The sequence below is a fragment of the Lepisosteus oculatus genome, chromosome 27 (assembly GCF_040954835.1).
Source record: "Lepisosteus oculatus isolate fLepOcu1 chromosome 27, fLepOcu1.hap2, whole genome shotgun sequence".
Lineage (NCBI taxonomy): Eukaryota > Metazoa > Chordata > Actinopteri > Semionotiformes > Lepisosteidae > Lepisosteus > Lepisosteus oculatus.
Window position 1 is genome coordinate 3,457,847 of NC_090722.1, and position 22,855 is coordinate 3,480,701.

Consider the following 22,855-nt stretch of genomic DNA (forward strand, 5'->3'; position numbering starts at 1 on the left):
GTTGTGTGGGTGGGGTGACAGGGATATGGTATGTGGGGGGTAGATGTTTTGTTGATGTCGTGTTTTCAGTGTGTGCATGAAACACAGCTGCTTTGCTGCTGGACGAAGGATCGTCCTGTCCCCCGCCCGCTGCCAGTGTTCGGGCAGCGCCTGCCCTCTGCCGACTTTCACTCGGCGTGCGTTGGTGTCTTGCAGTCGAGCGCCTGACCGCAGAGGAGATGGACGAGCGGCGCGTCCAGAGCGTGGCCTACCAGTACCTGTGCCACCTGGAGGAGGCCAAGAGGTCAGTGCCCCCTGCGTATACAGTTACCCCCACCTGGGCACGCCCCCCAGATCCCCTGGGGCTGGGGCTTTCCCATCGAGCGAGCGAAGACCGGGAGAGTGAAGCCGAGACCGCTGACGTCAATCTCGGTAGCAAGGTGCATGATGGGGAAACTTGCTCTTAAACGCGTTTTGTCGTTTCCCTGTCATGGGCCCTTGAGAGCAAAGCGGCCCGTTCAGGCAGCGGGGAGCATCTCCCATCACCAGGACCCAGGAGACAATCCTGATGCCTAGCGCTTCGGTCCGGTCCTGGTTTACAAACGACGGGTTCTCACGCTACTGCCCACTGCTGACAGTGAGTGGCCAGCAGCCGTATCACCCTGCGACTCATGGGCTGGCACCACTGGAGCTCAGCAGGTGGGAGCCTGGCCAGTACCTGGAGGGGAGACTCCTGGGAAAGCTAAGGCTGCTGCTGGAAGAGGTGTGAGTGGGGCCAGCAGGGGGCGCTCACCCTGTGGTCTGTGTGGGTCCTAATGCCCCAGTATAGTGACTGGGACACTGTACTGTAAAAAAGGTGCCGTCCTTTGGATGAGACAAAACAGAGGTCCTGACTCTCTGTGGTCATTAAAAATCCCAGGGCGTTTCTCTAAAAGAGTAGGGGTGTCACCTGTAAAGCGCCTTGAGTGGAGTGTCCAGAGAAGCGCTATACAAGTGTAGGAGTGGGCGCGCCTGTGCAGTAAGGCTGTCCGTCTCTCTGCCGGCGGGCCAGGTGGATGGAGGCCGTCCTGCAGGAGGAGCTGCCCCCGCCCACGGAGCTGGAGGAGGGCCTGCGCAACGGGGTGCTGCTGGCCAAGCTGGGGCACCGCTTCGCCCCCCGGGCCGCCCCGCTCAAGAAGATCTACGACCTGGACCAGGCCCGCTACAGGGTGAGCCGGGGGGGTGGGGCCGTCGGATCTCTTCGGGGTGCTGTGGGTGCTGGCCAAACGGACACAAGACACTTCTAGTGTACAAGGGGCGCCGTGGAGTCTCAGTTGCCTACAGCTCCTTCTTAAAGGTTTTGTTTCCGAGCCTGAGGGTTCACTGGGGTGTAATGGCTGTCCTTGAACCAAGGCTCAGATGAGCTCAAAGAGGAACCTAACTTGCGTTAGGGCTCGTAACCCCTGAAGAAACCCACTGTGTGTTTCGAGCAGTCTCGCAAGGTTCCTGGAACGTGTTCATTTAGCTGGAGAGAGATCACAGCTGCGTTAACAAGGCAGTGGCAATGTGCAATGCTCTGAACCCCACTGAGCAAACCCAGCCTGTGCTCACCTCAGTTCTTCAGATCTTAGCCTCAGTTGTTTAACCTTGCTGTTCTGATTCTCTCTCTTTTTTTTTCTTTTTTCGCTGGCGACTACAGGCGACGGGGCTGCATTTTCGGCACACGGACAACATCAACCACTGGCGCGGCGCCTTGGCGGAAGTCGGGCTGCCGTCGGTACGGGATGTTTTCCTCTTTCTCTGGAGCGAGTCTGTCCGGCACCGCGCGCTGTCCGATCCCACCTGAGCCTTCCGGCTCCCAGCGTCCCTCTCTCTTGCTCATTTAGACCCAGCAAGAGGTGGTGGTGCCTGATGGTCCCAGCACAGCTTTTGAGAAAATCTTTTTTTTAATATTGAAGTCCTGAAACAAAATTTTAAAGGGTTGTGGGAGTCGGGCTACCCAGCCATGTTATTGAAGTTGATATCCTGGCTTTTATCAGGAATAGGCTGGACACGATTCTTGGATCATTATGCCTTTAAACCACCAGCAGGCTAGACAGCCCATCTTCTCCTGTCTCTTGTAACCTTTCTTCTATTACCTATTAAGAAAGTGAGATTAAAGGGGAACTGCAAAGCTGTTTATATATTTCGGGGTTAGAAAGAATCTGCATTGATGAGGGAATTTCAGACCCCAGTAAAAGTTAAACTCCAGTTTACATCACAGAATTGATTGAAGTTCCAGGCCTGTGCAGCACCATGTAGTGCAATTCTGGAAAAGACAATGAAACCTCTGGTGACGTGTTGTGGCCTTAATACACTGTAAACAAGCAGGCTTGTGAAAACACCTCTTTTAATCCAACAGAGTTACTGCTCTTGGTTTCGAGACGGCTTTGGCGATAAATGGAACTTGTTTACTTTGCAGATGCAGATCCCGTGGGAACGTTTCTGTGGTGAAGCGTCTGCAGCACAACCTGTACTCATTCGCTATTACGGCTCAGTGCGTTAGTCCTTACTGTGACTAGTGAGCAGGAAGGGCTGCGTCTCTTTCTACTGATTTGTACTGTCACGGTTTTGTGTTGAATCTGAAATTTGTCAACGTTTTCTATGATGTCAGTGTTACGGTTTTGTTACTGAGACTTAGTACCCGGTCTGAGCGTTTAGGACTGCAGTTCCCCTCTAAGATCTGGATGGGCACTGGATCTCCAATGATTGACAGCGGATTCCAACCAGCCAGACGCGAGAGCTTGAGAGAGCAGCCCGCACGAATGTGGGGGTGACCAAGCTGCTTACGTCTCGTAGAAGAGAGGGGGGCACCTCGCTCCCCTTTCGCCCTGTGGTACCCCCTGTGCTGTGCTAACCCCTGCTCCCTCCTCGCAGATCTTCTACCCCGAGACCACGGACATCTACGACAAGAAGAACATGCCCCGCACGGTGTACTGCATCCACGCGCTCAGGTCTGTACGCGGGCCGGGGGGTCTGAGCAGCGCCGTCCACAGTCTGAGGCTGCGGGGAGACGGGTGGTGTGTGCAGGGGTGGACTGGCTGCAGATGCTCCTGTCCTGGGTGGGCTTGTGGCTCTGGTGCTCTCCAGAAGGCAGTCTTGGGTCTCCTGCACCTCGAGGCCCTCGAGCCTCCCTCGCCCCTGGGTGACCCCCGTTAGATCATCGGCTGTTCCAGCCAAGGAGTGGGCGTGAAGGATAGCGCGCTGGTCCCATGAGCCTGAGCTGGCAGTGAGAGCTCCTGTTCTCATGGGCCGCAGGGCTCTGTAGCTTTAACTCCACCTCTGAACTTAATCAATCAAAGTGTCTCAAATGCACAACAATACAGCGTGCAGCAGTGGCTGCTGGCAATGAAGTGTCTTTTCTATGAGCTCACCGGGTGGGGGGGGGTAAAAATCACAAAATTCAAGTGACAAAATAAGGTTACATAATAGTGCAATAGAAATTGAATAGAATAAAATAAACTCAGGCAGAGCTCGGTATAAATAGGGCTGCTATGTGTCCAGGGTGTATTTAATATTTATGTCTAAGTAGTGCAGTGTGCTGAATATAATGAAAACTGTGTCCATGTAGCCATTACGGGTGATTTCCTGAAGGAGCTGCAGCTTGGTTATTTAGCAGTCTTATTGCCTGGAGGTAGAAGCTGTTCTGTAATCTGTTAGTCTTTGACCGAATGCTTCGATACCGTTTATCAGACGGTAAACAGAGCCTTAACAAGGCCCGGACCCTCACGAGAGAATGGGTGGGTGGACGTACGTGATCTAATCGTTCAGCTGCGAATCAGATGGCCTGAGGAGCCCCTGGTCCATTTAATTTAATTAGCAGCAGCTGTTTGGAGAGCACCTGTAAAACCTACAGGACTGGAGCTGCTGTTTCCTCATCTACTCTCAGCCACCTGTCTGAAGGGCTGCAAACACTCAAGCCCAATAAAGACCTGTTGAAGGAGAGACATGGGTCAATAGGGCTTTCGGTGAAAGCTCTTAGCTCTCCAAGAATCATATTAAAGACCTCGCTTTGATTGATGGATTTGTAGTGTGGTTTTTTTCTTCTGATAACTGGAAACTCTAAGCTGTTTTTCTCTGTCTTGTAGCCTCTACCTGTTCAGGCTGGGGCTGGCTCCACAGATACAGGATCTGTATGGCAAAGTCAACTTCACAGGTAGACTGCTTTTTTTTAATGGCGAAATCTGACTTCACCTGGTTGTCCAGCTCGTATAATTACATCAGGCAAGGGTCAGGACGCTACTTCCTGGCCTTAAAGGCGCATTGCACACTGGTGAAAGGCACAGAATCTCTCTAGTTATTAACAGAAGACTATGGGGGTGTGGAGTAAGTTTTGAGCCAATATAAGAAAATCCCACAAGCTACTTACAGAGTAAGCCCAGAGGGCCGCTTCAGGGCTAACATTCACACAGGGGATAGGAACTCTTGTGGCGGGTCTGGACATCTCCTCTCAGCCTTGTTTCTGAAGGGGATGTCTGGGATCCTTCAAGAGCCTCGTGGAAAGGATCCTATGTTATCAATAAGCAATTCAGTAACAGAATGATTGAGGTGAGACCAAATATTTTAGATTAACTTGGTCATTAATCTTTTCATATGTTATTAATCCAAGGTCTTATTTGAAGATTCATTCTTGAATTGAGTAACAGAATAGATGTGCATGCTCTTTTATGTTCAGGTCCAGATTTCCTCCCTTGAAGTACTACTTTGGGTTAATGCTGCCCCAAGGAGCATTTTGTGTTACAGGCCAGAGAGATTGTAACCTGGTACTGGAAAGCACAGTACAGGGTTGTGTGTTTCAGTCACTGGTTAGAGTGGGGCTCCACCTGCTGGCTGGCTCCAGTACTGCTCCAGTACGCGCCGGCGGTGAGCTCTTTCGGAGTTGAGCTGTTTCCTCAAGTGCCTCTCTGGTTTGCGTGTCCCATCAGAGGAGGAGATCAACAACATGAAGAGAGAGCTGGACAAGTACGGCATCCAGATGCCGGCGTTCAGCAAGATCGGGGGCATCCTCGCCAACGAGCTGTCGGTGGACGAAGCAGCAGGTGGGCGCTGCGCTCGTTGGAGTCCCGCTGCGCTCGGCGGCTTCTCTTTCCCTTTGTGTAGCTCGTGTCGCCCAGAAGGGAGGCGCTTGATGTGTGGGGGGGCACCCTGCCTGCCCCTCCCAGAGGGGAGAGAGGCAGGGAGGCGTGTCAGATTGTTAGCTGCAGAGGAAAGGTCTGAATTGGGGAAAAAGTAGAAGAACAGTCAGAAAAACAATTAATCTTCGGGTGGGAAGCCCAGCTCTATTGTTTTGTGTATAAAATGCATGGTTTCTGCCTCGGATTCTCACAGTGATGCAGCCAAAAGAGCCCAGCGGCCTGTGATTGGAGCAGCTGCTGTACGTGTTAAAATCCAGCCCCCCCCCAACACAAGGGCCTGATGAAGGAGCTCAGATCTGGGAGGGTCTGCAATTCTCTCTCTCTTCCCATTGGCTGGGTGTCAGCTGGTGCCCAGAGTTCAAACTGGAACCTTTCCAGCTGTGTGAATTTGGACGAGTCGGCAGTCTAATTAAAAAAAAATGCTGCTTCCCAGCCCATCACCCGGTATCGTCTGTGCACAGAACTGTTTGGTTTGCCAAACAAAACCCCCCAAAAAATAGAAGATTGTCAAGCTGCGGAGGTTTGAGTGTTTTCCTTTATCGGTGTGAGAGGAAAAGAGGTTTTGGTTTATCGGCCTTTTAGACTCCTGTCTCTGGCGATGCTAGGGGTGTCCCGCTCGGGTCCGGGCTCCTCGGGGCTGCCCGGTTGCCGTGCCCGCACAGAACTTGCTCTCGCCCGTTTCTGACCTGTCCCCCCCTCTGTCCCTGCCCCGGCAGTCCACGCAGCGGTGATCGCCATCAACGAGGCCGTGGCGCGTGGCTGCCTGGCCGAGACGGCGCTGGCCCTGCGCAACCCCAGCGCCATGCTGACCGCCCTGAGCGACGCCCTGGTGCCCGTCTACCAGGAGATGCTGCACCAGGCCAAGACGCAGAAGGCCGCCCGCGCCTGGGGCAGGGTGGGTACCACCAGCTTAACCCGCCTTCGCTGGACCAGACCGGTCAGCGTGGAGCGTATCGTGAACGCACAGCAGCACTGCGCTCGGCCGCCCCCTGCAGGACAGAAAAACCACGTTTTCAACTTTAAACCTTTTTTTTTATACAGTAATAATAATAATTCCAAACACTTCTATAGTACTTTTCTGGACACTCCACTCAAAGTGCTTTATTGGTAATGGGGATCCCCTCCACCACAGCCAGCTCTCAGTGGGGAGGAGGGCAGGGTGATGAAGCCAGCTCAGAGATTATTAGGAGGCCATGACTGGTAAAGGCCAGGGGGGAAATTTGGCCAGGACACCGGGGTAACACCTCTACTCTTTTCGAGAGGCTCCCTGGGTTTTTTTTTAATGACCACAGAGAGTCAGGACTCAGTTGAGTCTGGGACTGTTTTGGTTGCAGTCTGGGGTTTTGAATTCTGCCTGCCTGTAGATGAAGATTCGAACCTGAGCTGTCTCGCCAGCTGACTGTGACCAGGATTCCTCGAAGGGCCCTGTTCGTGGGGTTGGTGTGGCCTGCTAGCTTGTGGCTCTCCTGAAAGGCATTGTGGGAGTTTGTGTGATAATGGCAGGCGTGCCAGAGGAGCTTTCTAATGTCTTCATTCTCCCTGGTACAGGGGGTGTAGCTGTCAATCAAAAAATGACTGTGGTTCTGATGGGCACAACAGGCCTTTTGAACTGATGGCTATCGGTTATTGTTTTAGTACAAGTGACTGACTGTTTCTCTCCATCTCTGTCCCAGCTCAATGGCTCTGAAGAGAAAGATATATACGAGGAGTATTTGACCCAGGCAGAAATCCAAGGCAACATCAACAAAGTGAATGGTGAGTTTTATCTGCTCTGGGGGTGGGTGGAGGAGAATAATTAGATTGTTGTTTTTTTTTTTAAAGAAACAGAAACCAGGTTTTTGTTTCCAAACAGCTGCGGTGACCCCAAAAAAAATATTTTCACTGTATAATTCAAAATTGGAGAAAGGGAATCTTGTTGAGAATATATTCTTCTTAATATTATTATTAATATGTGCAACCCCACCTGGATGATGCGCCAGTCCGCTCCCCACACACCAGCTCTCAGTGGGGAGGAGAGCAGAGTGATGAAGCCAGTTCAGAGAGGGGGATTATTAGGAGGCCATGACTGGTAAAGGCCAGGGGGGAAATTTGGCCATGACACTGGGGTAACACCCTTACTCTTTCTGAGAAACACCCTAGGATTGTTAATGACCACAGAGAGTCAGGACCTTGGTTTTACATCTCATCTGAAGGACGGCGCCTCTTTTACAGTATAGTGTCCCCGTCACTACACTGGGGCCTCAGGACCCACACAGACTGCAGGGTGAGCGCCCCCTGCTGGCCCCACTAACACCTCTTCCAGCAGCAACCTTAGTTTTTCCCAGGAGTCTCCCCTCCAGGTACTGGCCAGGCTCACACCTGCTGAGCTCCAGTGGGGCCGCCAGCTGGGAGCTGCAGGGTGACAGTGCTGCTGGCTTGACCATGCTTGCTCCGTGATCCGTGAGACCAGGAGCTCGCGGACGCCCGTGGCGTGTTCCTGACGGGCGCCTGGCTGGCGCGGTGCCGTGTTTCAGTGCAGGCAGCGGTGGAGCGTGTGGACGAGGCCCTGGAGCGCGGAGACGCCCCGGCGCTGCACGCGGCCCTGAAGAGCCCCTGCCTGGCCCTGCGGGATCTTCACCGCGAGCACGCCGGCTGGTACCTGGAGCAGCTGTCCGCCGACCGCGAGCAGAAGGCGCTGGTGAGAGACTCGGGGGGCAGGGCTGTGCCTGGAGGTTGATCTACCTTCCCAGCTGCCAGATTTCCTTTTATTTCGTCTCTGTGCTCGGCTCTTTTGCATCTTCACTGCAATTCTAGCAGTAAAGCGAAGAGCAATCAGGGGAGCCCATTCGTTTTGTCCTTTATTTAACGCACTGTGTTCTGTATTGAATCGGCTTTCTCTCCTACCGTCCGGTAAACGGTACCGAAGCATTCGGTCAAAGTCCAACAGATCACTGAACAGCTTCTACCTCCAGGCAATAAGACAGCTAAATAGCCAACCTGCAGCTCCTTCAGCAAATCATCTTCCGGTAATGGCTACATGGACACAGTTTTCACTGTATTCAGCACACTGCACTTGGACATAATATATTGCATACACCCTGGACACAGAGCAGCTCTATTTATATTGAGTTTTGTCTGAGTTTTTTGTTCGATTTCCCAAAGCCCCCCTCCTGTGAGCTCGCAGAAAAGACATTTCATTTCCAGCAACTGCTGCTGCACGCTGTCTTGTTGTGCATTTGATAAATCAACTTTGATGGATTGATCAGCCTCCGCAGGAAGGCATCGTGCTGCGTCTCTTGCGTATGGCCTGGGCGGCTGTCCTGCGCACAGGCCCGTCCTTGATGACCTGCTGTAATGTGTCCTGCAGGACCTGGGCTGTGTGGACGTTCTGGACAGAGAGGAGCTGCAGGAGGGGATCTGCGTGGCCAACGAGGACGCACAGCGCTCCCAAGCCAGTAAGTGGGCTGCTGTTGGAGGTTCGGGCTGGCTTGTCTCGCGGGGATCCTGGAGAGCAGGACTTGGGGGTGGCGATGAAGTCAGTGGAGGCGCCCGCTTTGGAGGCTGAGCCCGAGCCGGGGGCCCGCCTGGACTGCCCACCCAGCGTGTGCCCTCCCGGTGTCGGGATCAGATTAGCCAGCTAGGTTGTTCTTGACTCTCAACAGCAGTAATTTCAGGCTTGCAGGCCTGTGGCGACCAGTGGGAGACATGCTGCTCCTCGAAAGATTTCTCCACCTCTGCAGCGGGTACAGGAGTCACTGCCAGGGGTGCAAGTCAAAACCCTTTGATGCCTCTTAATTGGTTGAGTGTATAATAACTAATTGGCAGCTCCAAATAAAAAAATGAATTGCTTTCATTTGTTATAAAATGCTAAATATAAGGTGAGCATTCTAATATTTTTAGTACTAACTGAATTGCACAGTGCTGCAGCCCTGTAAGGGGAGTGGCGATGAATTGACTTGGCCTGCTGCAGTGCGTCGGGGGTGATATTGTATGCTGGCAGTGCCGCGGGCAGTCGGGGCTCGTTTGATTGGTCTGTCTCTAGCCGGTAAGGGTGTGTCTCTATGTGCAGTGCAGTGGGCGGGCGGTGCTCGTTTGATTGGTCTGCGCCTCCAGCCGGTAAGGGTGTGTCTCTATGTGCAGTGCAGCGGGCGGTCGGTGCTCGTTTGATTGGTCTGTCTCTAGCCAGTAAGGGTGTGTCTCTATGTGCAGTGCAGCGGGCGGTCGGTGCTCGTTTGATTGGTCTGCGTCTCCAGCCGGTAAGGGTGTGTCTCTCTCTGTGCAGTGCAGCAGGCTGTGTGCGAGATCAACAGGGCCCTGCAGCACGGGGAGGCCAGGGGCACCCTGCAGGCGTTGATGAACCCCGACGCCCAGCTCCCGGATGTTCTTCCCTTCGCAGCAGAGCTGTACCAGCGGGAGCTGGCTCCCCTGCAGGCTCAGAGCGCCCAGGTAGGGCACCCACTGTGCGCCTCTCGGAGAGGACAGTCTGTACAGCATCACTGCAGATTGGGTTTTGACTGTTGAAATCTCCTGTTAATGACAGCCACATGTTGTGAGGGCTGCGTTAATTACAGGGGGTTAAGAGTACCAGCAGTTTGCACTGCTAGATCTTGCCAGCTCATCTAGGGGCTTCACAGTTGTTTTGACTCTGTCTTGCTGAATGTTAAAATGTAAAATTAATGAGATTTAAGCCTTTTCAGTTTTAAGCACTGCAATTTCAATTAGTTTGAGGCCATAATTTGTGATTGCTTTTTACAAACTGTTTTATTAGATTATTAGATTTTTAACTGAACTTCAATGCTATGAGTGCACTGTCATGTGGAGTGACTGTGTTGGCTGCACTCCAGATAACGAGAAGATTCATCTCGCACCGTGAACGGTGCTTCCTCTCTCTGCCACCAGGGGGAGCTGCAGCAGGAGGAGCTCTTTGTTGCCGTGGAGATGTTGTCGGCCGTGGCGCTGGTCAACCAGGCCCTGGAGGCGGGCGACGTCGGCGGGTTCTGGGAGGCTCTGGTCAACCCTGCGGCCGGGCTGGCCGACATCGACGACAGCCTGATCCAGAGGTGAGCGATGACCGTGTAGGGCAGAGAGCAGACAGACAGCGGCTGCGGTCTCACCGAGATTAAACAGCTCTATGAGGACCGCTGCCGTGGTAGAATTCTGGCCATCACAGAGGACAGTCACCACCCCGGGCATGAGCTCTTCACCCCACTGCCCTCAGGCAAGAGATATAAGAGCATACGGACACTTACCACTAGATTCTTCAATAGCTTCTATCCACAAGCAGTGAGACTGGCGAACACATTTAGCCATCCCCCTCGGACCACACCTACACCATCACCATCTACCTCATTGTAATTTATTTATTGTACGTCTCCAGTCATTGTTTACACGTCTGTATTGTTTACATTCAAACTGTCTGCATGTTTACTTGCACATTGTCTATTGTCTGTTTGTACATTGTCTTAATGCACTGTTTGCACTTTGTTTTGTTTTTTACACTTGTTTTACAATCGAGAGACTTTCTGTAAGTAAGAATTCCATTGTACCAGCACCGGTTACATATGGCAATAAAGTTCAAGTTCAAGTTCAGACACATTCCTGCAGCTCCGGCTGCTGCGGGCGAGTTTCTCCGTCCGCTGGGTCACCGCGCAGTCAGGTTGTCCCGAGAAGACTGCGGTTCCCAGCGGGATGGCGATTTCCGGGGTCCGGTCTCGCGAGAGAGCTCGTGTCCGAGCGTGTCGGGTTAGTCCCTTCAGCCCGTCTCTCCTCCCGGGCCAGGTACTCCGAGGAGCTGTCCGGGCTGAAGAGGCAGGCGGCGCCACAGGGGGGCGCTCTGCTCACCTGGAATGACCTGCAGGGGGGGATCCACGCCGTCAATGCCGCCGTTCAGGAGGAGCACGACCGTGAGTAGTGTCCTCTTCCCCCGCGGATTTGGGGGTTCTGGGGGTGGGGGGGTCTGGTCCTGCTTGTTTCTTTTCTGGCTTTCCTGTGTCATGATGTGTAATATGTGGAGTGGTGGCTCTGTGGCTCAGGATCTGCGCCTGTGGCTGGAAGGTTGACGGTTCGTATCCCGCGGCCGGCAGAGGAATTCTACTCCATTGGGCCCCTGAGCAAGGCCCTTAACCTCAACTGCTCCAGGGGTGCTGTATAAATGGCTGACCCTGCACTCTGACCCCCAGCGTCTCTCCCTGTCTGTGTGTCTCATGGGGAGCAAGCTGGCTGAAAAACAAGAGCCTTATGGATTTTGAGACGAAGGTTGCGGCAGAAACACCATTAAACACCACTGTCAAGAGCCGTTTGAAGGGTTGCTAATGACGGGGGCCGGGAGTAAAATGGCAAATGTGTCCGATGATATTAAGTTGTAATATACCTGTGCAGAGTGGGGACAAGATGTCTTGAATCTGTTGAGCATGTTGTTGTGATACAGCTTTCCATGACCTGTGATGACTACCCACATTTCCTACCTGTAAAGGTTGATTTCTATGGTCCGGATGCTGCCAGTCCAAGCCTCGTCACTTGGGAAGTCCGTGGGAGTGCACACAGCTTTTACAGGGGAACTATATTTCAGCCTTGTTTCCTTAAATGACTGTATAACCTGATTAGAGTTAAATATCATCCATTGGTATTTCCCCCTGCAGAGATTCTGGCCATTGGGATGATCAACCAAGCTCTGTGTCGCAGTGACCCCGAGCGCACCGTGGCTGCCCTGCTGCTGCCCTCCAGTGGCCTGGAGGAAGTACTGCTCGCGAATGCCGGGCGCTACCATGACGTGCTGACCCGTGCCAAGAGGCAGAAAGCGGAGGTACTGGGAAAGGCGGAGGTGGGAGAGAATAAATAATGTAGATTCTCGCAAAACCTTGAACCTTGACCTAGAAATCCCCTGATGCATCAGGCACAGTTGTTCTCTTGGAATTCAAGTTAGTGACCTGATATCGGGTGTATGGGTATTTAATGCTTATGGGTATTTATTGTACGTTTGTCCGGGGAGGCGAGTGGTGCCTTGATCTGGGTCTCTGCGGCTGTTCCTGCAGGAGACCAGAGACCCCAGTGCAGAGCTGTGGCTGGCGGAGATTCAGGAGGGGGTGATGAGAGCCAACCAGGACAGCCAGAGGGCGCTCAAGAGTGAGTCTCCACCACCCCAGCTTGGTTATTCCTGCGTCGTACTAGAGATGTGTCACAGTGCTGAAATATCGGTCACGTTTTAGCATGAACCTTATGTCCATTTCTAAATTACTGGTATCTAAATTGTTTCAAGCTTCCCATCCAGGACTGAATTCAGCTCCCTGCAACCATCTGTCCTTGTTTTAGGCCACTGTTCCCAGTCCTGATCCTGCTGTCCTACACACCTGCTGGGTTTTGTTCCAACTGAGCCCTCAGTCACACAAATCAAACCCTCCATTGGCTCAATAAAAACAAGATGCGTTAGAGCTGTTTGTTCCCAGCTCTTAAACATGTCAGAGCTTTAACCCTTTGTATTTTGTCAGTGAAATTAGATTCCCAAACTTGTGACTGGAAACAAAATATAAATATTTTCTGATGAAGCAGCTTCTCAGGTCGGTTAAAGCTTCAGTGACCTGATGAAGGTGGGCTGGAATGAAGACCAGCAGGAGTGTGGGGCACCAGGACTGGGAAGCACTGCTGTAGGCAGTCTTAAGGATGAGCAGGTAGGTAAATCCCTTTTCAGGCCATAAAGGCCCATGGGGGGAATGGGGGGCAAGGGCCACCATTTTTCTTGCCCATCCGACACTGGAGGTGGAGGTGATGTGGTCAGCATCACGCTCCGGCCAGCCTGTTACCCCCAGAAGGATTAACCCCCAGTACTCACTTGGAAAGCAGGCTGAGTGGACCTGTGAGCCATCTGGAAGGAATTGGAGCCTGGAAGAATTACTGGGGATTGAACCCGGGACCTTCCGCTCAGGAGCTAGACACATCCTTGCCGTCTGAGCTACCACAGCTCCTAAGGATGAATAGGAGCTTGACGTCTTTTGAGTCTTCTGAAAATTCGAGTGCATTTTCCCGTTTCTAGCGAGAAAGGATTTTTCTAGTATAGCATTAGAAGATATTTGCACGTCATCCGCATGCAGACCAGCTCTCGGCGTGGCGAGTTCTGCAGTGGTCGGCTCTGGTCCGCCGGGGGCACCTGAGCGCACTCACGCGCTCCTCGGCTCTGTTGCAGTGGCGCTGGGCCTGGCCGCCGTCAATCAGGCGGTGAAGGAAGGCCGAGCCTCGCAGACCCTGCGCGTCCTGTGCCTGCCAGAGGTGGCGCTGCGGAGCGTGGTGCCCGAGTGCAGCGCGGCCTACCAGGCGGAGCTGGCCGCCCTGCAGCGTGCCAAGGTTATGGAAGGTGAGGCCGGGATCTGTTCCCCCCCTCTGGGGCACTCGTCCGAGACTTGGGCAGAAGAGGGGGAAGCAATTGGGGTTTTTCCTGGAGTTACAGGGGGGTGGGAGGAGGTGCTGTCTGTTTGATTGATTTACGACGCCCCAATCAATCAATCAAAGTTTATCAAATGCACAAGAATAAAGCGTGCAGCAGTAATTGCTGGCAATGAAATGTCTTTTCTGCAAGCTCACCAGGGGGGAGATAAAAATAAAAATCACAAAATTAAAAGCTACAGAATGAAGTTGCATAATAACAGTGCAATAAAAATTGAATTAAAAAAACCAATATAAATAGAACTGCTACATATCCAGGGTGTATGCAATACATTATGTCCAAATACAGGTAGTGCAATATGCAGTGTGCCAAATATGATGAAAAACTATGTTCATGTAACCTGATCATTGAACAAAGACCATTAGGGTCTTTGACTTAAATCACCTCGAAGATAGATACTTTATTGATCCTGTGAGGGAAATTGCAGTGCAACAGCCGCTTAACACAGACAACACAGCCACAGTGTAACGAATGATACAATAATAATAATACAATACAATCAGTACAGTGAGGGTGCACTAAAAGAGTTACTCACAGTCCAGGACACACAAAGAACAAAAGTTCATTTGGATTAAATGAAATATGGATGACCCTGACTTTTTAGAGAAAGCAAAGCACGTTCATCTGCTTGATGGGGGGGTTGAGCAGTAGAGGTGTCAAGGGCGTGTTGTGTGTGTGTGTGCACACTGGCAGGTGACAACGGAAGCCCATGGCTCAGACACAGGCAGTCGGACGGGAGCTACTACTACTTCCACCTGCAGAGGCTGGAGGGCGGCTGGGATCGGCCGCAGGGCTTCGTCCAGAACAGCCTGCACCTGGGCCACGACGAGCTGCAGGTCAGCGGGGGGGGGTTCTTGAGAACCGTTCAGGACGGGCGGCCTGTCTTTTCTCTCCTTCTTTCAAGCTGAGCTGTCAGCCGTGCTTTGTTTGATGTCAGGAGAGATCATATCCACTGTCTCGTCTCATCTGTGATTGGTACAAGTAGCTTTTAAGGTTTGGCGTTGTGGGGCACACAAGTGGCCCGACTGGTGGGGTCGCTCGTGCTGACTGGGCACTGAGCCTCTGCGGTCACAGGTCTGAGCCTGAGCCGCGTCACTAGCCGACTGTGACTGGGATTACCCAAGAGGCAGTGGTAGAGGTAGGTTAGTTGTCTAAAGCCTTCCTAGTGGCCACAGCCCCCTCTGTGGGCTCCCTGGAGCCTGTACTGTAGTTTAGGGGTGACACCAGTGCAGGATACCCCTCTTCTCCAGCTGGAGCTGCGGCGCTTGAAGCCTGTAGCAGTCAACACGTACGTGGCTCAGCCAGCAGGCCTGCCTGCCCCTCCTCGTTCTGCCCATGTGGGCACAGGCGTCTTCCTGCAAGCGAGACGCTAGGGCACAATTAGCGATTCCAGATTGGAGGGTATGCCGTTAGAAACGTTGTCCATTTTAAAAACAAAATGGTTGGAAAGGACAAGGGGGGCAGCAGATGAGTTGCTCTAAATGTGAAGAGATCCAGGTTAATACAGCACTGATTTACAGCAGAGAGTGCAGATTGAATATCAGCAGCATCAGGGTGTTACTGTATCACTGTTTCTTGTGTCAAGAGGAGCCCAGGGTGCTGCGGCCTGCAGTCAGAGAGACGTGCCTTGTGTTTAACGCCGACTCCAGGCGGCTCAGGAGTCTGATTTGTCTTTCCCAGTCCGTCGTCTCGCGGGTCACGGAGGCCCACGGCCGCCAGGCGCAGTGGCGGTCCAGCCAGCCCCTGCTGGTCCTGCTGCAGGCCCGGGCCCGGGGCTTCCTCGTGCGCCGACAGCTGGACTCCCGCCAGCGTTTCCTCTGCAGGCAGCTCCCCGCCATCGTCGCCATCCAGGTACGCGCGCGCCCCGGGGCCCCGTCTCGTCCGGGCTTGACATCGGCCTTCCTGCAGAACCGGACCTAAGTCTGTTTCTCTTTGAGCTTCTCTGTCCGTCGTTCGTGAGCTTCGTTCCGCTCTCGGTGTCCGTTTGTCCCTCCTGTCTGTCCGTGGGCTGGAGTCGGGACCCTGACTCGCCTTGTTGTGTTTCAGTCTCACTGGAGGAGGTTCCTGCAGCAGAGAGCGTACAGGCAGAGGCTGCAGTACCTGTATCAGAACTGGCGCGCCGCTGTGAAGGTGCGCATCTTCATCCTTCGCCCTTTTCACTGCTCCTCCTCCTCACCTGGGCTTCTGTGGGCCTGGCCCTGGAGAGATTTTCTTTCTTTATTTTTTATCGCTACGCAGTTCACCGTGACCTTTCCAGCCGGTTAGCCTATACAGCCTTCAAGAAATGGGGCGATCGGTTTGCTTTCTGTGCTCGCAGAGCAGCTACAAACGCAACATTTTACGACTTTTGGCGGCTGCCGAGCTGAGGAGGGAATTATGGGAAGCACCGTAGGTGGTAACAGCAAAGTTCATAACAAACTTGGCAGAACTGGTCAAAGCTGGCGGTGAGAGACTGAGACTGTTCTTGCACAGGGGGTTAAAAACTGTCCCTTTTCAAATGAGTATTTCCAGTTGTTACTTCCAGTATTTCCAGTTGTGCCAAGAGCCAGTAAAAGCGCAGTGGCTCCGTACTGGAACCAACCGCAGTACCCTTCAGGCTCAGTGCCAGGGTCTGGTGGTGGGGGACAGTGCTGGTGCCTGCAGTTCCCGATGAGTTTTTTTGTCTGGTTTTTCCTGCCCCGCAGCTCCAGGCGTTTGTGCGGATGTGGCTGGCTCGCAGGAGATACCTCGCTCGTCTCCGCCACTTCAGGAGAAACGTAGGTGGAATGCGGCGCTGAGGGGTAGGGGTGCGAGACCGTGTTCAGTATGGCACAGCGGGGGTATTCACCTTACCCCCTCCCCTCCTGTGGTGATGACAAACACCTGGTGGCGGTTCTGCAGGAAAACCGGTGCTCCCGTTGTCTCCCGCCGTCCAAAGGATGGGCAGACGGGGTTGTGTGCATGTGGCCTGCCCTCCCACCCAGGGCCTGGTCCCGCCTTGCTCTCGGTGCCTCCAGCACAGGCTCCGACAGAGCTTCCACTGACCCCATTCACTCACCCCTAGAGAGGAGAGGAGAGGAGGTTCTGGTCATGAGTACAGGGACATCAAGATCCTTGTTCACACCGGCATGACAGACAATACATCAGGGATGGTGATTGTACAGGCAAACAACCAGAACAAAGAAATCCGTAGCAGAAATGTAGCAGACAAAAATACATGGTAGTCCAGGTGAAAAGTACACTGTGTAGAGGGGCATTGAGTTCTGAGGCCTTGCACGGTTCCTGTAGCTGTTCATGATGTGCACCGCTGTAGGGTAGCAGCTGTCCTTAAGCCTCGCGCTTCTTATAATCCCCTATTATTTCTCCATGCAGGTTGGTGCCATTATAAAGATTCAGGCCTTCTTCCGGGCTAACAAGGTGCGGGAAGACTACAGGAAGCTGGGTGAGCCCCCCGTCGGCGCGACTCCTGCTGCCTGTATTTTCACGGGATTCGCCCTCAACCTCCCCTCCCTGTCCCTGCAGTGGGCTCCCCGACCCCTCCTCTGTCGGTGGTGCGGCAGTTCGCCCACCTGCTGGAGCAGGGCGACTCCGACATCCGCCAGGAGGGGGAGCTTCTGCGCCTGCGGGAGGAGGTGGTGAGGACCATTCGCGCCAACCGGCAGCTGGAGAGCGACCTGGACCTCATGGACCTGAAGATCGGCCTGCTGGTCCGCAACCGCGTCACCCTGCAGGTGAGAGACGCCGCCCCGGCCCCTGGGGGCAGGGGGCTGGCCCTGGAGAGTCGGGAAAGACTGCGTGGTTAAGCAGGAAAACCGCCCTTCTTTTTCCTGGTTTAAATATCCTGTTTTACTCTATCAGATAATGGGTTAATCTGTGGCTGGGATCCTAACGCAGAAGCAGGTGAATGCGATCTAGTTTTGCTTAAACTGCCTTTAAAACGCAGCCCCTGTTCCGAGCCTCGGATGACCACGTCGCGTGCATCTTTGTCTTCCCTTGGCTGCAGGAGGTCGTGTCCCACTGCAAGAAGCTGACCCGGAAGAACAAGGAGCAGCTGTCGGACATGATGGCGCTGGACAAGAGCAAGGGCCTGAAGTCGCTGAGCAAGGAGAAGAGGGAGAAGCTGGAGGCGTATCAACACCTCTTCTACCTGCTGCAGGTGAGCTGGGGGGGGTCTTTGTCATGGGATAAGAAGCCCTTTGCATTCAGCAGCAGTCAGTGCATGATGTGATCCATGTCCTGGAATTGTTGCATGAACTGGCACACCCGTGCGGTGAGAACTGGGGTCCTAGTCTGGGGTCTTGTTTCTTCCAGATTCAGATATTTTTATTACTACATTTAGAATCACTAGTCTCTTATGCACACGTGCTTTGGAATGGCCAGCTGTCTTCCCCATCTACAAACCCTGGGATTGCGCACAGGGGGTGAAGAGGAATTGCAGGCAACTCCTGCAACCTCATTGCAAGCCTTTGAGTGACCACAGGGGGTCGCTATGTTCCTGAGAGCCAGGAGGCTGACTAATCTTACACCTGTGCTGTACAGCCAACTTGTGCGCCACTCGAACCCGTGATCGTAGAGCTCCACCTGTGCTCTCAGGTGAGCGCCTTTATTGGAGGAGCCACTCAGGAGGCCCCAGTCCATTTTTAAAACAATCTTGCGTCTCGTCATAGCAGCTCTGTGTCCAGCTGACTTTCCGTAGTGCCTGGGTGTGATAAGTTGGTTGGTGGTCTATGATCTCCGTGAGCAGCTTGGCATTGTAAGCAGTGAGGAGCTCCTGCGGGCAGGCCCTGATCCTTGAGGGATTGTTGAAGTCAGTCTGAAAGTTCACAGATGCGGTGCATTGTTTCATCCAGACCCAGCCTCTGTATCTGGCACAGCTGATCTTCCTGATGCCCCAGAACAAGTCCACACGATTCCTGGAGACAGTGATTTTTACCCTGTTCAACTATGGCTCTGACTGCAGGGAGGCCTACCTGCTGCTGCAGCTCTTTACTACGGCCCTGCGCCAGGAGATCAGGTACACAATCGCAGACACACACTCACACCTGCAGCTGCTCTTCACCATGGCCCTGCGCCAGGACATCAGGTACACAATTACACACACACTCACACAACTGCTGCTGCAGTAATTCACAAACTGTCTATACACACAAGCATGACTGATTTCTTAAGAGGCATGAGTTGCAGGACTTCTTCTTTCTGCTGCTGCTGCTTCAAGAGGAGCTGCTCCTGTTGCACCTTGTTCACTCCCAAAGAGACACATGGATTGCCGTGTTCGGCATTCATGCCGAGCAGAGTTTCAGGATGTGCCAAAAGGGTGCAGCAGCTTGCTGTCATCAAGATGGCGAGGTGTCTGTGACAATCGGGGATTCCCCAAGCAGCAGAGCAGACACTGCTGGTTCACTCGAGCGTAAGGTAGAGCCACACGCTCGGTCAGCCAGCGGTGACTTCAGCTGGACAGGGTTTGGAGCTGATGCAGCAGTGACCCCTGGGCAGGAGCCTGCAGTGCCAACGGCAAGAGACGTACCTCCCCTCTAGGAGGCTACCGCTCCTGTAGGCCAAATGGGAGGAATGGCATGACAGAAGGGCTGTGATGGGGGGGGTGGCCTCTGTAGGACCTCACTCTCTCCGTGTGGTGGGGGGCAGCTGTGAAGCCTGGTTGATTAGCATTTGGTGAAACAGGTGGGTAAAATATCAGAAATCTCTGGCTGTGCCCAATAAGTGTGTTATAGATACCTGTAAAGTAAGGAACTTTGAAAGGACCTGCCTTCTGATTCTCCTCGGGCAGGCTGAAGGTGGATCAGCCGCAGGAGGCCGTGACTGGGAACCCCACTGTCATCCGGCTGCTGGTCAGCTTCTACCGCAACGCCAGGGGCCACAACGCCCTGCGGGACATCCTGGGGCCCGCCATCAGGGAGGTGCTGCAGGACAAGGCCCTGTGCATCAGGACCGACCCGGTGGAGATCTACAAGAGCTGGGTCAACCAGACTGAGTCCCAGACCGGGCAGAAGAGGTCAGCGCCCCGCAGGGGGACCACGTCTCTCCCCTTGCGCGGTGTCACATGAACGTAAAGGGGAACTGCAGACCCAATCTCTCAGACCGGCCGTTAAATCTCAGTAACTGAAAAAATTCATTGATATGATAATGACAAATTTCAAATGAAGTATAAAATAATGAGTTCTGTGAAAGTACTGCAAGTCGCCATGCTGTCGCAAACTCAGATTTGAGCTCCCGTGAATTGAGACATGATGCTGCCGTTCCTGCTCACTAGTTAGTGTAGTAATAATAATAATAATAATAATAATAATAATAATAACATTACTTTATTAACCCTTTACAATTTCTTGCATTAGGAATTATCTTTTCGCATACCCCAGCTTGCTCTCCATGAGACACACAGACAGGGAGAGAAGCTGGGGGTCAGAGCGCAGGGTCAGCCATTGTACAGCGCCCCTGGAGCAGTTGGGGTGAAGGGCCTCGCTCAGGGGCCCAAAGGAGTAGGATTCCTCTGCCGGCTGTGGGATCCTGAGTAGTAATGAGTAGCTTACTGTGATGTACAGGTTGTGCAGCAGATATCCCACCGCAGAAATGTTCCCACGTGATCTGCATGCGGAGTTAACAAGTTAGTAGTTTTGGTCGGCACATCTGTCTCGAGATGAGGAGCAGTATTTCTGTTGGATTAAAAGAGATTCATTCACAGGCCTGCTAGTTTGCAGTGTAATAAGGCAGCAGCATGTCAGCAGAAGTCTTGTTGCCCCATTCAGAATCTCAGAACATGGCCCTGAGCAGACCTGGAAATTTAGTCTATTCTGTGATGTACATTGGAGGTTTTACAAGTTACTGTATATGTTTTACTTTTATTGGGGTCTGAAATGCCCTCATCAATGCTGATTCTTTCTAACCCCGGAATATAAAAATAGCTTTGCAGTTCCCCTTTAAAACAATCCAATTTAGCTGGCAGGATAGATCGTGTAAGTGACCCCTGCCAGCTGTTCACTCTTCAGATGGAGTGGGCAGCTGATAGGAGTGGCGGATTTCATCTGGAGGAGTCAAAGTAGAGCCACACATCCTTAGAGAGTATTACAAAGAATGTCGAAGCCTTCAAGCATTTTAATAGTGAACCCACTGGGTTTCTTCAGAATCTACGTTGGAAACAAGTGGGGAAGTGCTTTTAAAACCGAGAACCAAGGTGTTGTTTTACACAAAGGCTGGTGGAAGTGTGGAACGAGCTGTCCAGGCATGTTGAGGATGAAACCCTGGATTCCTTTAAGAGACAGCAAGTTGAGATGCTTGCGTCCATTATCTGCTTACTACCAAATGCGTTTAGACCACCTCTCAGATATAACCTTGTGCTCTAATTGGTGAATCTCAATTACAGTTTAACTCATTCAGGCTCCACATATGCAAATGCACTGACAGTATGAGGTTGTCTTCTTTTGGCGTTCCTTTTGTACCATGAATCATTAAACATACAATCTGAAGAGAAACCAGACTGTAGTGTAATTACACATTAGGAGTGTAATAACTATAATACTATTCATATATGTTAAATATTAATTGAAATAAGGCGCCTTATTAAGCACTATTCTTTGATATAGCCAAGGAGCACCAGTGCAGTTGGAATGTGAATATTTCCTGCTTCAGGGGCGATTTTAAAAATGTTGTCCTGTCTGCGCAGCTCCCTGCCCTACGAGGTGAGCGCCGAGCAGGCTCTCAGCCATCCCGAAGTCCAGCGGCGCCTCGACATCTCCATCCGCAACCTCAAGACGCTGACCGACAGGGTGCTGGGCGCCATCACCTCCGGCGTGCACAAGCTCCCGTGAGTCCGCCCTCCTGGCTGGGTTTCTTCTGACCACCTGCCCACGCGGACCTCTGTCTCTCTGTAGACTATACACAGTCTTTTGTAACTAGTTGTCCATCTGTCTTGACTGTCTTACTGTCTCCAGCCTTGCTAAGCTTCCTTCCATCTCTGGCCTTCTTAGTTTTGACCCAGAGGTCCATGTCTCTGATTCTCCCAGTCTCCAGCCTCCCCGAGCTGCTGTCAGTCTGTTTCTCTCTTCGGCGGTCTTGCCTACAGAAGCTGACCTGAATCAGTTTCTGTTTGTCAATGTCTGAGACACTTTCGTGTCTGTCTACACCTGCACAGACTGTCAGGACTCTGTTTCTGCATCTCTTCCTTTCTCAAAGAAGAACAAGAAAATGCACCTTGGACTGCCTGTCCTATGTCAGCACAGCGATCTGCCTTTTGCTGCTTTTAAGCCAGAGGCCCTCAGTCGGTGCGGTCCAGCAGGTTTGATAGGTTGTTTTGTATTGTCAAGCAGCAGGTTCCCAGGTGTAAAATCATTGCATTTCAGATAATCATCAAGTCAAGTACTTAGTGCAGGAGAATGATGGGAGTAATCTGATCGTGTGCAGTACCCCGGGAGCTCTGTGCCATTTGGGCAACAGTTGTGAGCTGCCCAGCTGAGAGAGGCTGGGCCGGGTCAGTACTGGAGCCCTGCAATAAAACACCATCCTGCTGCTGTAAAAGTCAGTGGCGCAGGTGGTCCAGCAGGAGGCGCTCATCCCTGCCGACCAGCAATGTCCCAAAAGCAGCGCTGCAGCAGGACGAGAGGAGACGCAGGCGATTTCTGCATGCCAGACGTAGCCCCGAGCTCCTGACCGCTTGGTCAAGATTGGGGCGCTGCTGACGAGCGCGGGCGTGTTCGCCCCATCGCTGCTCTGGGCCTGAGCACTCCGGCCTTCCTCCAGGTCCTCTTAATTCACTGAGTAAATTGATTTCCCGCCTCAACTTTTTGACCCGCTTGGAGGTGAAAAGCTCGGTAGGGCTGCGTGGAACCCTCCGAAGCCGAACGGTAGCGCTCAACTCTCCCGACTTGAGATGCGCGAAAGGATTTTGACGGCCTGCGCTCGTCTTCGCAGGTACGGGATGCGCTACGTCGCCAAAGTGCTGAAAGAGGCGCTGCAGGAGAAGTTCCCCCAGGCCAGCGAGGATGAGCTCTACAAGGTAGGTCCGGCTTCTGCGCTCTGAAGACAGCAGCTTGTTGTGTTCGCCTGCTGGGAGCCACTGTGCCCAGTGGAAGAACATTACAAGAGGGTCCTGGTGAAAATAAATGAATCGCCTTCTCTGATTTATCTCATCAGACATCTCTCCCAAGTAAAGGCTTCTGTAACTATGCAAAACTTAATAGCTTACTGAGAAAAACTCTCTTAGTGACCTGCATCAGCACTTAGATTATCAGCAGCAGTTAAATGACATTGACCAATACAGAAGTGAAGGCTCGCTCTTTTTACAACCTTAATGTGTTTAATGTGAAGTCAGACAGGTGTTTTG

At 52.7% G+C, this 22,855-nt stretch overlaps 1 protein-coding gene across 4 annotated transcripts in view; it reads left to right on the plus strand.

Moving 5' to 3' along the window:
• Positions 1 to 22,855, plus strand: part of iqgap3 (IQ motif containing GTPase activating protein 3) — a 38,626-nt gene that overhangs the window by 2,653 nt on the left and 13,118 nt on the right. For all 4 annotated transcript variants that reach the window (XM_069184683.1, XM_069184684.1, XM_069184685.1 and 1 more), the window contains exons 2-28: positions 196 to 283; positions 1,031 to 1,187; positions 1,658 to 1,735; positions 2,875 to 2,951; positions 4,086 to 4,153; positions 4,923 to 5,036; positions 5,849 to 6,027; positions 6,806 to 6,887; positions 7,646 to 7,809; positions 8,479 to 8,566; positions 9,394 to 9,557; positions 10,011 to 10,171; positions 10,890 to 11,014; positions 11,750 to 11,913; positions 12,143 to 12,233; positions 13,288 to 13,455; positions 14,239 to 14,381; positions 15,226 to 15,396; positions 15,592 to 15,675; positions 16,230 to 16,301; positions 16,897 to 16,966; positions 17,047 to 17,255; positions 17,528 to 17,680; positions 18,375 to 18,538; positions 19,310 to 19,534; positions 21,200 to 21,340; positions 22,444 to 22,528. In XM_069184683.1, coding sequence (XP_069040784.1) covers positions 196 to 283; positions 1,031 to 1,187; positions 1,658 to 1,735; positions 2,875 to 2,951; positions 4,086 to 4,153; positions 4,923 to 5,036; positions 5,849 to 6,027; positions 6,806 to 6,887; positions 7,646 to 7,809; positions 8,479 to 8,566; positions 9,394 to 9,557; positions 10,011 to 10,171; positions 10,890 to 11,014; positions 11,750 to 11,913; positions 12,143 to 12,233; positions 13,288 to 13,455; positions 14,239 to 14,381; positions 15,226 to 15,396; positions 15,592 to 15,675; positions 16,230 to 16,301; positions 16,897 to 16,966; positions 17,047 to 17,255; positions 17,528 to 17,680; positions 18,375 to 18,538; positions 19,310 to 19,534; positions 21,200 to 21,340; positions 22,444 to 22,528 — 3,485 coding nt within the window. The remainder of the gene's footprint in view (positions 1 to 195; positions 284 to 1,030; positions 1,188 to 1,657; positions 1,736 to 2,874; positions 2,952 to 4,085; positions 4,154 to 4,922; positions 5,037 to 5,848; positions 6,028 to 6,805; positions 6,888 to 7,645; positions 7,810 to 8,478; positions 8,567 to 9,393; positions 9,558 to 10,010; positions 10,172 to 10,889; positions 11,015 to 11,749; positions 11,914 to 12,142; positions 12,234 to 13,287; positions 13,456 to 14,238; positions 14,382 to 15,225; positions 15,397 to 15,591; positions 15,676 to 16,229; positions 16,302 to 16,896; positions 16,967 to 17,046; positions 17,256 to 17,527; positions 17,681 to 18,374; positions 18,539 to 19,309; positions 19,535 to 21,199; positions 21,341 to 22,443; positions 22,529 to 22,855) is intronic.